The 16,488-nt window shown below is 39.8% G+C and overlaps 1 protein-coding gene across 2 annotated transcripts in view; it reads right to left on the bottom strand.

Moving 5' to 3' along the window:
* The window catches only part of GYPA (glycophorin A (MNS blood group)), a 31,904-nt gene that overhangs the window by 10,963 nt on the left and 4,453 nt on the right, over positions 1-16,488 (bottom strand). The window contains exons 2-5 of one of the 2 annotated variants that reach the window (XM_089302440.1): positions 16,202-16,300; positions 16,019-16,093; positions 15,801-15,875; positions 6,709-6,795 (exon numbers count right to left, since the gene is read on the bottom strand). In XM_089302440.1, coding sequence (XP_089158566.1) covers positions 6,709-6,795; positions 15,801-15,875; positions 16,019-16,093; positions 16,202-16,300 — 336 coding nt within the window. The remainder of the gene's footprint in view (positions 1-6,708; positions 6,796-15,800; positions 15,876-16,018; positions 16,094-16,201; positions 16,301-16,488) is intronic. The other variant, XM_089302441.1, reaches the window with a different exon arrangement.

Below are 16,488 nucleotides of genomic sequence, written 5' to 3'. Positions count from 1 at the left end.
ACAAAGAGAGAGAGAGAGAGTGAGAGAGATTGAGTTCTTCCATCTGATGATTCACTCCCCAGTTGGCTGCAATGGTCAGAGCTGCGCCAATCCGAAGCCAGGAGCCAGGAGCTTCTTCCAGGTCTCCCATGCACATGCAGGGGCCCAAGGATTTGGGCCATCTTCTACTGCTATCCCAGGCCATAGCAGAGAGCTGGATTGGAAGTAGAGCAGCTGGGACTAGAACCGGCGGCCATATGGGATGCCAGCACTTCAGGCCAAGGCGTTAACCTGTTGCGCCACAGTGCAGGCCCCATCATATTTCTTTTCATTCATTCAGTAGCAGCATTGCAGCATTGTAATGCAATTGCATTGAATGTTGGCTCCAGTCCTGGATGACTGGCAAGGACAGTGAACCAAGTGATGTAGCAGGTTTTAGTTACTGTCTACTCTCTAGTGTAAAATATAACCATGGTAACCTGAAGACAGAATTTGAGTTCTAGTACTGTCTTTAAATCTCACTAAATGAAGTACAGGTCATTTTTATAATTGAACAATAGTTTATTTTAAAATTAATTCTATACATTTACATTCATAAGCTTTACAAATGAGGCAAGATTTTTCTGTTGCAATAGTAATATAGATATGGGGCACACTGTGGCTCAGTGATTAATTCACTGCCTGCAGTGCCAACATCCCATATGGGCATGGCCTGTGTACCAGCTACTCCACTTCTGATCCAGCTCCCTGCTAAAGTGCCTTGGAAAGCAAAGGAAGATGATCCAAGTCCTTGGGACCTGGCAGCCACATGGAGAACTGGATGTAGCTCCGGGTTCCTGGCTTTTGCCTGGCCCAGCTCCAGTTATTGTAGCTGTTTGCTGAGTAAATCTGAAGTTTGAAGATCAATCTCTCTCTTTTCCTTCCCTCCACTTTGTAACTCTGACTTTCAAATAAATAAAATAAATCATTTTTTGTAAAAAAGTAATATGGATTCAACAAAGATAATTTATGAAACACAAGAAAGCTCAAAGAACTATACAAATTTCATCTATATTCAAACTATCCAATGGTAAACACTAGAGATATTCTGGTGTATAGTCATCTGAACTTTCAGCTAGTATATCTAAATGTGGGATCATTATAATTAAATGTGTCTGAATCTGTAGTAATGTTTAGAAGATGAGTTTCCTGTTTAATATACTACATACATTCCTGAGTTGTCAAATGCTCAGATTTTTAATGGCTGCGTAGTATTCTGCTGCACGAACGTACTGTAGGTATCCTCCCCTGAGCTTTCATGTTATTTTCTACTCTTCTGGGGGTCATCACCTGTTTTGAGGTTCAGGTCAGGTCAGGTTGGGGGCATTGCAAGGTCTGCGTAGCAGCAATGGGTGATTGAGAAGGAGAGGAATAGAGAAATGGGTGAAAAGGCAGGGGCAAGGCTGAAGAAGCAGAGAACACCCAGCATCGTGGGCCCTGTTATAGAACTTGAGCTTTATCCTTAGGGAAGTGGAAAGACTAAAGAACTTGAACCACATTTTCACTGGGGAAGCTCACTGTCAGTCACGGGGAGGATGGCACAGGAAAAGAGCGCATGCCCCAAGCTCTGCATCGAGGACCCCACCTTGTGTCCCAGAGTGGCCCAGATAAGCAGGTGCTTGACCAACAAGCCACTCCTCCCTGCACAGCCCTTATCACATCTTGACATTGCCTTTGGCATAGAAGGGCTGGAACCAGAGAGCTTTAGGGTAAGAAAATGTAGCAATTTATAAAAAAACATAGCCAAGACCCTACAGTGGGATGTAACATCTCTAACAACTGGCACTGTGAAGCTTTTACTTTTAAAAAGTCAGAAACGTGGAAAATATTTTTAAATTCATAAGAAAAATATGTGCAACAGTTTGGTACTAAAACAATAAAATGCTTCAGGAGAGAGAGCCCATTCAGATATGTGTTGAACTTTAAAAAAATTATTTGCAGAATCATTTATCATGGAGAAAGTCCAGAAATGATCTAAAATATTAGTTTCTAGAAAACTAGCTACATCAACTGTGGTACAAGTCAGTGCAGCACGGTACTTGCTGGTGTCCAGATAAAACTCTGGGAATATGCTCTTGATTCCTCCCAGTTTCTCACTCCCCACCAAATGAATATCAGGTGTAAATCCTTCAAATATGTTTAGAATCTGACTGGTTCTCATTACTGCCACAGCCACAACCTGACCTCAGGCCTCCATCATGTTTCGTACAGACGTTTGCCATTGTCTTTCACCAGATCTCCGTGTTTTCATCTCGTCCCTTCTAGCTATGGTGGCATCCTTGCTGCTCCTTGAGCCTATTAATTGCATTCCTACCTCAGGGCCTTTGTATCTCCTGTTCCTGATGCTTGTAATTCTCTTTCTACCATGTTCTGGTAGCGCCTTAACTTTATCCAAACACCTTTAATCCTGTAGTGACCAGGTAGATCTGCTTCTTTTGCAACAGCTATTTCTTACAGGACAGAAACATTTCATAAGCATTTTGATATGAAGAAGTAGAAGCTGAAACTCCAGAAATAAAAACATTGTACTCAGGTTTACAGAGTAAGATTTATACACTGACAGTAACATTAAAATTTGTCCCAAGTTAGACCATGGTGTCAGCCTTCATCTATACAACTCCCTGCCTTGCTTCTATAAAGCTCTAAGCTATTATCAGAACCTGAGCATTTCTAACATTAAAGGAAGCACAATGTGTAGAGGAACAAAGGCCTTGAGATGATTTCCAAAACTGGCACACACTTTGCCCGAGTTCCATCTGAGCAAGTTCTGTTGTGTTTGTACCCTTAGAAAAACCTGATTGGCTGCCACATTGAGAACTAATATGCCACTTGCACTCTTGCCAATAGCCTGTTTTAATTCTCCAGATATAGCTGCTTTGATACAATTTCTTTTTATAGCTACTTAAGTCAACACCATGAGGAAATAGATACATAAATGTCCTAAAATCTGTTTGATAAAACGTGCTTTCAACATCATTCCCTCAACAATCGAGTAATGATAGTTGACCAATAAGAAACATTTTAGACAAATTTTTCACTTTTATTTTCTGAAAGAAAAAGAATCACCTTGTTAGCATTTCAATAGGAATGAACACCTGCGCTTGCTTACTGGTAAGAGAAGGGCACAGACACTAGCTGCTGAATGTGCAGTTATAGAACAGTGCAGCTTGAAAGAACAACACTTCTGGTCACAAAAATAAGCTTTTATGGTTTCTAATATTTAATTAAGACTTTTCCTGTCATTCCAATATAAATTCACCTGGGACAATTAAAAAAAATGTTATCAATAGCTTCAACTTAAATGAATCTGTACTTGGTTGGAAAGAAATAACATTATTTACCCAAAAGGAGAATCAAGATCAGTATCATTTTATACAGCCTCCTTGTGGAATTCAAAGTAAGGAAACCAAAATTGTCCAACATGTTCCCCCCTCCCACAAACCATCAGGAATATCCAAAAACTGTTAGCAACAGCCCACATGTCTACCTGCCTCCCCACGTTCCCAACACCCTAATCAGCCAATAAAAGCTTTGAACATCTTCAGTTCTGCAAGGCTGTACAATATCTGTAGAAAAGTAAATTCTGAACACAACTTTTTACTATAGCATCTATACTTTGGTGAACTGTATGGAAAAGTTTCAAGCAAATCTGCAACAATTCAAGAGCAAACACACTTTGCCTAACCCTTTTAGAGACTGGAAGATGTGAAGGATCTCTCCTGCTTTTTTGTATTGTTTTATGCTCTGGGCCACTAGCCTTCTGTAGGTGAATCAGCTTTCAAAAATATTTTGTCTCATTCCCAGATTAAATACTAACTCAAATATTTTCCCAATGAACTCAGAATTTCCATAAGCTACAGGACTATTTTACAGAACATTGAATCGATTTCCTGACTTTACAGGTAATCTTTGATGTCATAAAAAAAATTGAACAGAGCAACACAGCTGATTCTCATATTATTCCCAATCTTCCCTCTCCTCCTGCCCACCTCCTCTCCAACCAGATCTCAATGCCTGGTTGAGTCTTTGTCAACAAGATTTCTTTGATATAGCGTATTGCTCAGTGAGCAGTTGTATGCAAAAAAGGACAACTAAAGTCCTTGAGATTCCTGGACATTGTAAGAGTTAAACTTTTTAATAATAATCACATAATCTTCATTTTGATTTTCACACAAATTTATTAGTGTGATTATACCTCTTATCCTCAGTTTTCTCTTGCTATAGCTACTAAGAGAAACTTGTTTATGGAAGTCATTTTCTTCACCTCTTCAAGCCAGGACACAGCCAGACTTAACCTGAAACATTCCACTTCTCTCCAAGTGCAGCATATTTATCTTTTGGTATGGGAGAAGATAAGGCCAGCATCTGGCTACCCAGGAACAATGGGCCTTGTGCCAACCCTGCACATTCCTTAGATACACTGGCTTCTGAAAACCTTATTCAAGTCCTTACTTTAAGCCTCCTTGCAGACAGTTGCTGGCTGGACCTGGAAGGAAAGGTAGTTTCAGATGGAGATGAGGGTTGGGAAGTAAGATGAAGAAATGGCTGGGTTGACAAATGGAGGAAGGAGAGTGTAATGTGCATATACCTGGAGTTGGGGGGGGGATAATCATCAGGCTAAGCTTTGCAGACCTCAGAGACTGGCACAAAATAAAATGAAAAGATAGGTTTGGTCAGATTCACAAGGCCCCAAACTGTCAATTTACTTTTTTTTTTCTTTAAGATCCTAGGCACTGCAATGGCATTGACTGTGATACTTTATAAAAAATACTACACACCTATAATCTGAACTAAATAATTTAATCCTGAGTTTGGGAAACTTGATTGGCATTGATTGGCATACCCCTAGAAAATGCAATCTTCCAAAAATGCATGCCTAGCTCATCTCATAGCTAGAAGGTGTCTGCTACCATTCCCATCAGGCAAAGTGATGGGTGACTTGTGGGCCAAGAATATATTAGGGCTGCAATTGGGAATAGAGGAGACACCTGTAGCTATAGACTCTTTGCTCCATCCACTGGACCACATGGCTTTCCTAAACAATGGATGTTTCTAATGTGAAATGTTAGTAACAAGAAGGTAAGTAAAATGTGACACTGGACAAATATCCTACACTTTTTCTGTATGCAAAGCTTCCTGTAGCTGAGCTGATGTCTTGATGTGATAAAGTCAACTCCTGCAGCCACTGGCTGGGTTTTGGTTTCCTCCCAATGTGTAATTGATAAAAGTCTTATCTTGCAAAGCAAAAGTTTATAAAGAAACACTCTGTGTATGAAATGGCTTGAGTAGTATCCAAGTGAGAATGCTGAATTTTCCAAGTGTGACTAGAACTGTGCTTGTTTTGTCATTCTCTAGGAGTTAGATATAAAGATGAACAGGGCTAGACTTCTGCTTCTTTTTGGCATTCAGTGATTGCAGTTCATTGAAGATAAGCATATACTCTAGTAAATGATCAATGGCTGTAGATCGTACGTAATTACAGTGAGTACAGGTGGGTAGTACGTACTATAATATTTAGTCAATACTTGCAGATAGTATGAGGCGACTTCAAAAAGTTCATGAAAGTAAATACAATGAAGAAACTAGGAATGGATTTCAAAAATTTTTGCATCAAAATAGACTCATATTTTAATTCTATTTTCTATGAATTTTTGGAAATACCCTCATTTAAAGGGCTTGGGAAAAAAAGGTGGACTTTCAGTCAAGAGGGTGCCCCTGACTTGTTATGGATTCTCATGAGGATGAGATTAGGTCACACATGTAAACACTCAGTGCAATGCCCCACCATGCAGTCATCATTTATAGGACACCGGGCATGTAGCCCTTCAGTGCTTTCCAGTATCACACCATCACGTTGGCTTCACTTGGAAATCATTTGAAAGTGAAGTTGTCTAACTGGACCCAGGAGCTTAATAATTACTTCTGATTTCTCTAATGTCATCCCAATTTCCCTCCCTTGGCTTTTGTTCTACTTAAAACCCATTGCCTCCGTTGGTCTCTGTGCATTTGCTCAACAGTTCTATTAGTTTGTGGTCCTGTGGCCTCTCTAAGTCTTCTTTCAGGTTGTATTTTAAATCTGGGGTATCCTTCTAGAATCCCACATAGAGAAGATCCCCCTGCCCTTTCTACTATAAAGCCATGTTCTCCCTAGAAAAATAATGAGAGAGGGAGTGAACACTCTCTGACCATGCTGATCTCAGCACACAGCTTGGCTTACAGATATCATCTATGAGGGACTGATGCTATGTCAGGCTCTGAGCTTAACACTTATGCATACATCGTCTTATTCAATCTTTAGAGAAACACTGCAAGGCAAGGATTACTGGTCCCACTTTGAAATTAAGACAGGGAGTTCACCCCTGGGTCAGTAGCTGGCACAGGACCAGCCCAGCCCTGAGCCCATCAGGATTTTCCCACTGGTCCTCCTCATCCATCACTGCATTATGGGACCCCTTCATCAGGTCACCATTTCATTCATTCCTTCTGTGCTCCCTTAGATTATTTTGTTTTCCTTAGCCATAGGATTATTTCTGTGAGATATCTCAGAAGTGAGCATTGTCCTGCAGTAGGGACCGTCAACTCAGCTTCCATTTCTTGTTTGTCACAGTGTCCATACAATGGCAGGTCCCATTCAATACAGTGGTGTTCCAAAAGGGACTCCAGAGAAACCATACAAGAATAAAAACAAACCTGGCTTTTCTACAGAACCATTGCCATTTCCACGTTCTGTTTCGTTGAGAGCTTTGACAGGTGTTCTGAGCTGTGTGGAAACAACACCTGTAAAAACAAAAGTTGAGAAAGGGATCAAGGATGGGTTGGTGGAATGGACCACAAAGCATACAGAGAAACAAACTTACCCCACATCCCTCCCAGGGGCAGCTCCAGAACTCCACATCACAAGGACTTATAGACCACACCCGCCTCAGAAGTCATTGTGAGGACTGGGCTTGTTACAGACATGCCTGGTGTGTGTGCATGCACATGAGCCTGTCAGGTCATACAATAGAGTACGTGGCACACAATCAGTGTGATGCACATATTAGCTACTACTATTGTCATTCTTATGAAAGGGTAACTTGGAGCTGCACTTGGGAAATCGTCCATGATAAAGAGACATGGAAACTCGTTAGGACTGTCCAAGGACTAAAGTTCTGCCCTAGACCTGCCTGTCACCATCTCTGAGGAACAGACCTATTTACCCAATACAAACTAAAGCAAAAATAAGACACCATCGATTCAACTTTCTTCAAGATCCCTAAACGGTGAATCTTTTCTCAAGTTCCCTGCTCATATTTCTTTTCATTCATTCAGTAGCAGCATTGCAGCATTGTAATGGAATTGCATGGAATGTTGCCTCCAGTCCAGGATGACTGGCGAGGATACAGTGAACCAAGTGATGTAGCAGGTTTTAGTTACTGTCTACTCTCTAGTGTAAAATATAACCATTGTAACATGAAGACAGATGTGAGTTCTAATACTGTCTTTTCAAATCTCACTAAATGAATTTTAAGTCATTTTTATAATTGAACAATAGTTTATTTTAAAATTAATTCTATACATTTACATTCATAAGCTTTACAAATGAGGCAAGATTTTTCTGTTGCAAAAGTAATATAGATATGGGGCACACTGTGGCTCAGTGATTAATCCACTGCCTGCAGTGCCAACATCCCATATGGGCATTGCCTGTGTACCAGCTGCTCCACTTCTGATACAGCTCCCTCCTAATGTGCTTGGTTAGCAATGGAAGATGATCCAAGTCCTTGGAACCTTGTAGCCATGTGAGAGACCAGGATGTAGCTCTTGGCTCCTGGCTTTGGCTTGGCCCAACCCCAGCTCTTGGGGCCATTTGCTGAGTAAACCAGCAGTTGAAAGATCAATCTCTCTCTCTTTTCCTTCCCTCCACTTTGTAACTCTGACTTTCAAATAAATAAAATAAATCCTTTTTGTAAAAAAGTAATATAGATTCAACAAAGATAATTTATGAAACACAAGAAAGCTCCTAGAACAGTACAAAATTCATCTATAATCAAACTACTGATAGTTAAACAATGGATCATTCTGGTGTATAGCCATCTGAACTTTCAGCTAGTATATCTGAATGTGGGATCATCATAATTAAATGTGTCTGAATCTGTAGTAATGTTTAGAAGATGAGTTTCCTGTTTAATATACTACATACATTCCTGGGTTGTCAAATGTTCTTCTCCACCCAGATTTCTTTTTTTAAAGATTTATTTGTTTATTTGAAAGTCAGAGCTACACAGAAGAGAAAGAGAGGCAGAAAGAGAGAGATGGGTGCCCTCCCTCTGCTGGTTCACTCCCCAGCTGGCCGCAATGGCTGAGGCTGTACTGATCCAGATAAGATTTTTGATGACTGCATAGTATTCTGCTGCACGAACGTACTGTAGGTATCCTCCCCTGAGCTTTCATGTTATTTTCTACTCTTCTGCGGGTCATCAACTGTTTTGAGGTTCAGGTCAGGTCAGGTTGGGGGCATTGCAAGGTCTGCGTAGCAGCAGTGGGAGATTGAGAAGGAGAGGAATAGAGAAATGGGTGAAAAGGCAGGGGCAAGGCTGAAGAAGCAGAGAACACCCAGCATCGTGGGCCCTGTTATAGAACTTGAGCTTTATCCTTAGGGAAGTGGAAAGACTAAAGAACTTGAACCACATTTTCACTGGGGAAGCTCACTGTCAGTCGTGGGGAGGATGGCACAGGAAAAGAGCGCACGCCCCAAGCTCTGCATCAGAGGACCCCACCTTGTGTCCCAGAGTGGCCCAGATAAGCAGGTGCTTGACCAACAAGCCACTCCTCCCTGCACAGCCCTTATCACACCTTGACATTGCCTTTGGCATAGAAGGGCTGGAACCAGAGAGCTTTAGGGTAAGAAAATGTAGCAATTTATAAAAAAACATAGCCAAGACCCTACAGCGGGATGTAACATCTCTAACAACTGGCACTGTAAAGCTTTTACTTTTAAAAAGTCAGAAACGTGGAAAATATTTTTAAATTCATAAGAAAAATATGCGCAACATTTTGGTACTAAAACAAGAAAATGCTTCAGGAGAGAGAGCCCATTCAGATGAGTTTTGGACTTTTTTTTAAAAAAAACATTTTCATCAGTCAAGGAGATGGGGTGAACTGTGGGCCCAGAATTTATTAAGGCTACAGAGAAAGGTCTTCCTTCCATTGGTTCACCCCACAAATGGCCACCACGAAGCCAGGAGCCAGGTGCTTCCTCCTGGTCTCCCATGAGGGTGCAGGGCCCAAGCACTTGGGCCATCCTCCACTGCCTTCCTTGGGCCATAGCAGAGAGCTGGACTGGAAGAGGAGCAACCGGAACTAGAATCCGGAACCCATATGGGGTGCTGGCACCGCAGGCAGAGGATTAATCAAGTGAGCCACAGTGCCAGCCCCAGCAATTGATGTTTCTAATGTGAAATGTTATTAATGAGAGAGTAAGCAAAATGTGACATTGGACAAATATCCTACTCTCTTGCTGTATGCAAAACTTTCTGTAGCTGAGCTGATGTCTTGATGTGATAAAGTTAACTCCTGCAGTTACTGGTTGGGTTTTTGGTTCCCTCCTGGCTTGTAGTTGATAAAAGTCTTATCTTGCAGAAGCAAAAGTTTACAAGGATACATCCTGCATATGAAATGAGGAGTTTCCAAGAAAGAACACTGAATTTCCTAAGTGTTATGATTTATTGGCATTGTGATAGCCATGAAAACCCATGGATACATTTTTTGTGAAAGTTTTGCACAGCTAATTTATGAAAAACAGAGACAGAAACATATCCACTCATGTCCTACTTTATGCCTTTCTGCACAATCTAATTGTCTTGCACAGAATGTAGGTAAAAATGGGAATTTTTCCTGTGCCAAAAGATGTTTGAAGAAGTTAATTGCCAGGAAGTAATATTTTAAAGGGGGGCATTCAGTTTTGTTCTTGAACCAAAGCATTGACAAAATCAGTTGGATCAAGTTTTAATAATATAGTCATACATTTTTATTTTCGGGAAGGATTTTATTATGCCAAAGCAGCTAATGACAATTTAGAAAAACTGAACTTTCTCAAGGACAAAGTGTTTCATGTGATAATATTTGGGTCCAGAATGTTGGATAACTCTCACTCATTTTTGTTAGAATTCTTTAGTCAATAGTTCTTAAAGGAGAGCACAACCTATTGACTTGTGCTATTAGTCAATAAGGTATCAAATACAAGGATCAGTTTCTACTCCTCTGCAGATAGGCATGCATCACTGTGCACCTATTGGTCACACTCTTACCTCTCCCAACTTGAGAGATATCCAAGAGACATCACACCTGATGAGAGCCTCAAAGGTATAGTGGTCCACGAGGGCAGGAGCTTCCCTCTAGGTCCCCTGAAACTCAGTATTGTTCACTGAGCTTTTAGCCATCCTCACTGTCCCAAACCATGACAGAGGCAGTAGTGGTAGACAAAGAAATCAGTCTATAGCCTCAGCTAATGCACCTTCTTCTATCTAGGCAGACAGAAATCCAGGGACAGTTCTGTCTTCTGTTCCAGTGAGAAAGGAAGTTGGAGTTCTAGTCCTGGCTTTGACACCAAATGGTTGGGGAATCTGAATCAGTCACTGAATTTATCTAAGCCTCAATTTCACCTCTAACATGACACTAATAAAACACATGTCTTAAAGGTACTTCACCATTTCAAAATCCTAGAAATATGTATGTTCATGATGATAATATTCACAGCTAACACTAGTCACTTACTACATTTCAGACACCATCTCTTTCCATTTTCAATATAATTTATTGCAGGCCTATTATTATGTATTAATTATTATTTATAGAGGAAAAAAACAAAGATCAGAAACATTGCCTCAATTACCCCGGGTCCTGTAGCTGTTAAGGGGCAGAGTAGGATTTTGAATTCAGGTTTAATTGCACAAGTTTCTGTCAAGGTCTACCACGATCTTATGCAGAATAAAAAGAATGAGTGCACCAGTAAGTTTCTTTACCGGTAGATTAGATTACATAGTCACTAATTTCCAATGCAACTTCAAGCAGGCTCTCACTTTGAACAAATCAAAGTAAGTGGTATATCAGTGTTAGCTGTTATTATTCATAACATAACTAGAAATGAATCCTAATTTATTATATATAAATCTAGAGGCGGATTCCTATGGTGTCCCACAAAATTCTAGTATTGAAACTTAATCATTAATGTAATAGCACTAGGAAATGAGGATGCTAACAGATAATTCATGAAAACAAAATCCTCATGGAAAGGATTAGGGCCTTACAAAAGGGGTTGAGGGCATGAGCTGATTCCCTTCTATCACTTCTATATCACGTGAGGACACAGTGTTCTTCCCCCATAGATGACACAGCAACAAGGCACTATTTGGGAAGCAGAGGGCAGCCTTCACCAGTCATTCATCCTGCCACAGTATTGATCTTAGTCTTCCCATCCTCCAGAACCGTGAGTCGTAAATTTTTACTGTTTATAAACTACCTAGTTGCAGGTAATTTGTTGCAGCAGCACAAACAAATTAAGGCATGGACACACCAAAGCTGAGTTGATTCAAGTAGCTAATTATAGAACTTTTTTTCACTAGAAATAGATGGCATGTTCTTTTTCGGTGCTTACATATAGTAATTTGGATTACAAAGAAATATTTAATAAATATTCCAAAGTAGAGATTATATAGACCATAGTCTCAGAAGAAGCAGATATTTGACGTACTGGTTAAGAAGACCGCATCCCATATCAGAGAGCCTGAGTTCAATTCCTGTGTCCTGCTCCTGATTCCAGCTTCCTGCCAATGCAGATCCTGGGAGACAGCAGGTGGTGGCTCAACTAGTTGGGTCCATGCCACTCACACAGAAATCTGGATTGAGTTCCTGGCTAATGGCTTCAATCCAGCCTAGACCCAGCCTCTATAAGCATTTGGGAAGTGAATCAGCGGATGGACACGCTCTTCCTTTATCTTTCTCTCTCTCTCTGGCTCTGTCTCTCAAGTAAATGGAAAAAAAAATTTTAGGTTAAGAAAAAAATTAAGAAAGAACCTTTCTGAAATAGCTTCAGAAACCAATAGTAAACATAGGACACCACTGCAAGAATATTCTACAATGGCCTAATATTTATATTAGGATGGAAAGGATATTCTTATATATAATATAGAATAACTTCTCATTTCAACTTATTAAAGGTTAAAAATACAATTATATTAACACAGATTAGAAGATTAACAGAGATTCCTAAATAAAATGAAAGCTTAAATAGTATTCTTACTATGCTTTGGACAACAGATTTTTTTTCGTAATAACTTTTAGGAAATTCTTTATTAAAATTATATTTCTTAACTCATAAGAATCAACATTCAACATATAAACTATGATACAGAAAAGTTTTTTTTAGAATGATTTATTTTTTTACTTGGGAGACACACAGAAAGACAGGGAGAGAGACAGAGACAGAGACAAAGAGCTCCCATCTGCTCACTCACTCTCCAAATGCCTGCAACAGCTTCCAGTTGGAGGTAGGAACTGAATCTCAGCCTCCCCCATGGATGGCAGGGACCCAACTTCTTGAGCCATCACTACTGCCTCCTAGGGTCTACCCTGGGCAGAACGCTGGAATCAGAAGCAGAGCTGAGACTCAACCCAGGCATCCGATAAAGGGATGCAAATGCCCCATTCCTGTATCTTAACTACTAGAACAAACAACCATCCCAGAAAGATATTTTATAGAATTCAACGTCTTTCTTTGATAAAATTTTTTAGTTTAGGACAGAGGGAAATTTCTTAACATGATAAAGATTATTTACTGAAAGTTACAAACACAATTAATGGTATAACATTCACATTGCAGACTTAAAAGAGAGTGCTAATTACCATCATTATTATAAAATAGTATTGCCTTAGAAGGTTTAACAAATGCAATAAAAAAACAAAAGTCTTGACTCTAATGGGTCTTCTCTGTACTTAAGATTATAATAGTGGGGCCTTTACCCTGTACTGCAGGCATCCCGTATGGGCACCGCTTTGAGACCTGGCAGCTCCACTTCCTACCCAGCTCCCTGATAATGTGCCTGGGAAAGCAGTAGAAGATGGCCCAAGTCCTGGAGTCCCTGCATCCACATGGGAGACCTGGAAGAAGCTCCTGGCTTCTGGTTTCAGATTAGCCCAGTTCTGGTCTTTGTGGCCACTGAGGAGTAAACCACTGGATGGAAGACCTCTCTCTCTCTTCTCTTCTCTTCTCTCTCTCTCTCTGCCTCTGCCTCTCTGTAACTCTGCTTTCAAATAAATAAATAAATCTTTTTAAAAAATATTATAATAGCTTACTCACTGTGGCTTTTTGAAATTTACTCTGAGTTGTTAATGAGTCAAAGCATTATTTATCTTTGTGACTAAGTTTTTGGTGCCACCTTAGATTCAGGTTCCCTCACTTGCCTTATGCTGTCCAGTTCTAACTCTATTACTTGAAATGAGGGAATTCTATTGCAAACAAATGATTTCTTAGTAAAACTGTCAAAAAATAGAGGCATGGTTTACATTCACTAATAATCAAGGAAATAAAAACAGAAGCATAAATACAAATACATCCTATCTTTCACTTATCACTATGACAAAGGTGAAAAGGCTTCAAACAGACAAACTGGCAAGAGGGTAGAGAGAAAGTCATTTTCAAACATTGACTTCTGTTGTATAAATTTGTAACTTTTCTGAAAGCAAATTTGATGCTACTGGTCGAAACCTTTAAAATGTGCATCCCCTGATAAGTCTGTAAGGTTCCCATCACAGCATTGTTTAAAGGATTGTAAAGGAGAAATCATCTAAATATTTAAAATCATGCCATAGGTGAAGTAAAGCATGGTTTTGCATCAGAAGTGATATTCTGCAGTTGCTAAAATGTTTTACAAGTGCATTTTCTAACAAGGAAAAAAAATGTTGAGTGAAGAAAACCCAAGTTTCAGAATCATACATATAGCAATTTTTGAAGTATATATTTATAAACAAAAAATAACTGAATGATTTTCAGCAAGATGTCCACAATGCCTATTTCTAGGTAGCAAGATGGGCAATGATTATTATCTTTCTTGGGGAAGGACATTGGTTAAAGACGAGGGCTCGCTAGTCCATTTGCCTGAACTGTAATCCCAGCTTCATTATCCACTGACAGGATGACTTTGGCAAGTTTTTAAACGTTTTGAATCTCTTTTGTTTCATCAGTGCAATGGGGATGATATCTGAGCCATAGTTTGCAGGATAAAGTGAAATAATCCATGTAAAGGCTTAGCATGGTGTCTGGCACATAGACTATATTCAGTAAGAACTACTAATGTCTATACATTTTCATTTTTCTTTAATACATGAATCTTAAAATAACCTTGTGAAACCAAAAGCAATAGAAGTCAACCCTTTCCTCTCTTCACAAATGGCTTTTGTGAAGTAGAGAATTCATTGCCTCTGTCACTGGGCACACTTTCCTACACAATACACAATACTGAAGGTAGTAGGCGGCCCATGGTAAATGAGAAGGAGCTGTAAGCACAGCTTACAGTGTGGAAACTGCTAAAGAACATTAACAAGGTAAGGTCACAGGAGGTGACAAAGGCATCCCATAACTCCCAAACGGGCCTCACTTTCATATTGGACTGGAAGAAACGCAGCTAAGCAGAACACGTTCAACCTAACTCTCTCCTCCATTAACTACCTACGATCTATACTTTTCTTCCAGAGACTAGCGAATTTGTTTTTCTGGTTCTACCTTGTTAATTGCCTGCAATGTCCTAACCTATTCTGCTGTCAAGTTGCAGAAGCAATTGCTGAACTGGAGTCTGATCTAAAACTTCAAAGGAGATGCGGCAGCGGAGGGGACGTAGGTCGGAGCGCTGCTTCTCTTCTTTGGCACTGGGGCTTGGTATGGCGCTGTGGGACTGAAACAGAGATGTACAGTTTTCCATGATCTGGGGGTTTACAGTCATTTGGAGTAATTTGCATCTGTGAGACAGACATGGACCAGAGCACTGTTGGATCCCTGTGACGTGACAGAAGTGTCTTGGGCAACAAATGTTCTACGGCTCTATTTGTTGTCACTTTTGTGATCATTTAGTTGCCGGAAACAAGGCAGTTGGGGACTCAGGGATGTTTTCTTGTAACAGAAACAAGTCCTAAGGAAAACCTGGAAATAAGGAGATGGCGCTGTGGCACAGCAGGTGAAAGCCCCGGCCTGCAGCACCGGAAGCCCACAGGCACGCTGGTTCGCGTCCCAGCTGCTCCAATTCCCAGTCCAGCTCCCTGGCAAGGCACTTGGGAAAGCAGCAGAGGATGGCACAAGTTCTTGGGTCCCTACATCCACACAGGAGACCACACTGGAAGAAGCTCTTGGCCCCTGGTTTATGGAAGAAGTTCCTGGCCCCTGGCTTCGTATCAGCAGGATCTCAGCTCCAGCCGTTGTGGCCATTTGGGGACTGACCCAGCAGATGGAAGACCTCTCCCTCTCTCTCTGTCTTTCAAATAAATACAAGAAATCTTAAAAAAAAAAAAAAGCACTTGAAAAATTTTAACATTTCATTATTTGATTCTTTTTGCAGCTAACTTAAAAAAATACGAAGCAGAAAAAAGTTACCCATAGCCCAACAACTTAGAGGAAACCCTAGTACGTTTTGTTTTTATATTTTAGTTTTATTTCAGATTACTTATTACAGGAAACTGTTCATATAAGTATTTATTAAAGATGTGCTTATGATAATAATGGCTAGAAATATTTTACATAAAAATAGAGGGCCTACTTGGTTTTGTTGGGTCAGTTTTTCCACTACTTAAGGTTGAAGACCAGAGTTTGGCAGTCGATGTAGAAACAGAACCTATAAAGAAAAGGTAGGGAAAATACTTAAAAATGTACTTCCCAAATAGGTTCTCAATTGTTTTCAAAAAAAAAAAAAGTATTTAGGGACATGGTTATGATAATAATGCATAGAAATCAATTATGTAAAAATAGAGGGCCTACTTGATTTTGTTGGGTCAGTTTTTCCATTACTTAAGGTTGAAGACCAGAGTTTGGCAGTCGATGTAGAAACAGAACCTATAAAGAAAAGGTAGGGAAAATACTTAAAAATGTACTTCCCAAATAGGTTCTTACTTGTTTTCAAAAAAAAAAAAAAAAAAAAAAAGCAAAAAAAAGAGGTCCTACTTGATTTTGTTGCTAAAACCGTATGTTCAGAAGTAATGTCTTGTTTTTCATTATTTAATGTTGAAGCTGTGAAGTTGGCAGGTGCTGTAGTAATGAAACCTATAAAGAGAAGGTGGGGAAATACTTAAAAATTTACTCCCAAGTAGGTTAATAGATGTTTTCAATAATCTTTAGAAACCATGGCAAAAATAAAATCATCATGGAATGTTTACCTCAGTTTCTCATTTTAAAATCTGTATATGAGGAGTCCTCAAAAATATCATGAAAAATGTGTATTATGAAAAACT

The sequence above is a fragment of the Oryctolagus cuniculus genome, chromosome 8 (assembly GCF_051225735.1).
Source record: "Oryctolagus cuniculus isolate XC-2025 breed Fujian yellow rabbit chromosome 8, ASM5122573v1, whole genome shotgun sequence".
Lineage (NCBI taxonomy): Eukaryota > Metazoa > Chordata > Mammalia > Lagomorpha > Leporidae > Oryctolagus > Oryctolagus cuniculus.
The sequence above is the reverse complement of the archived record's forward strand: the minus strand, read 5'-3'. Positions and strand labels throughout refer to the sequence as shown.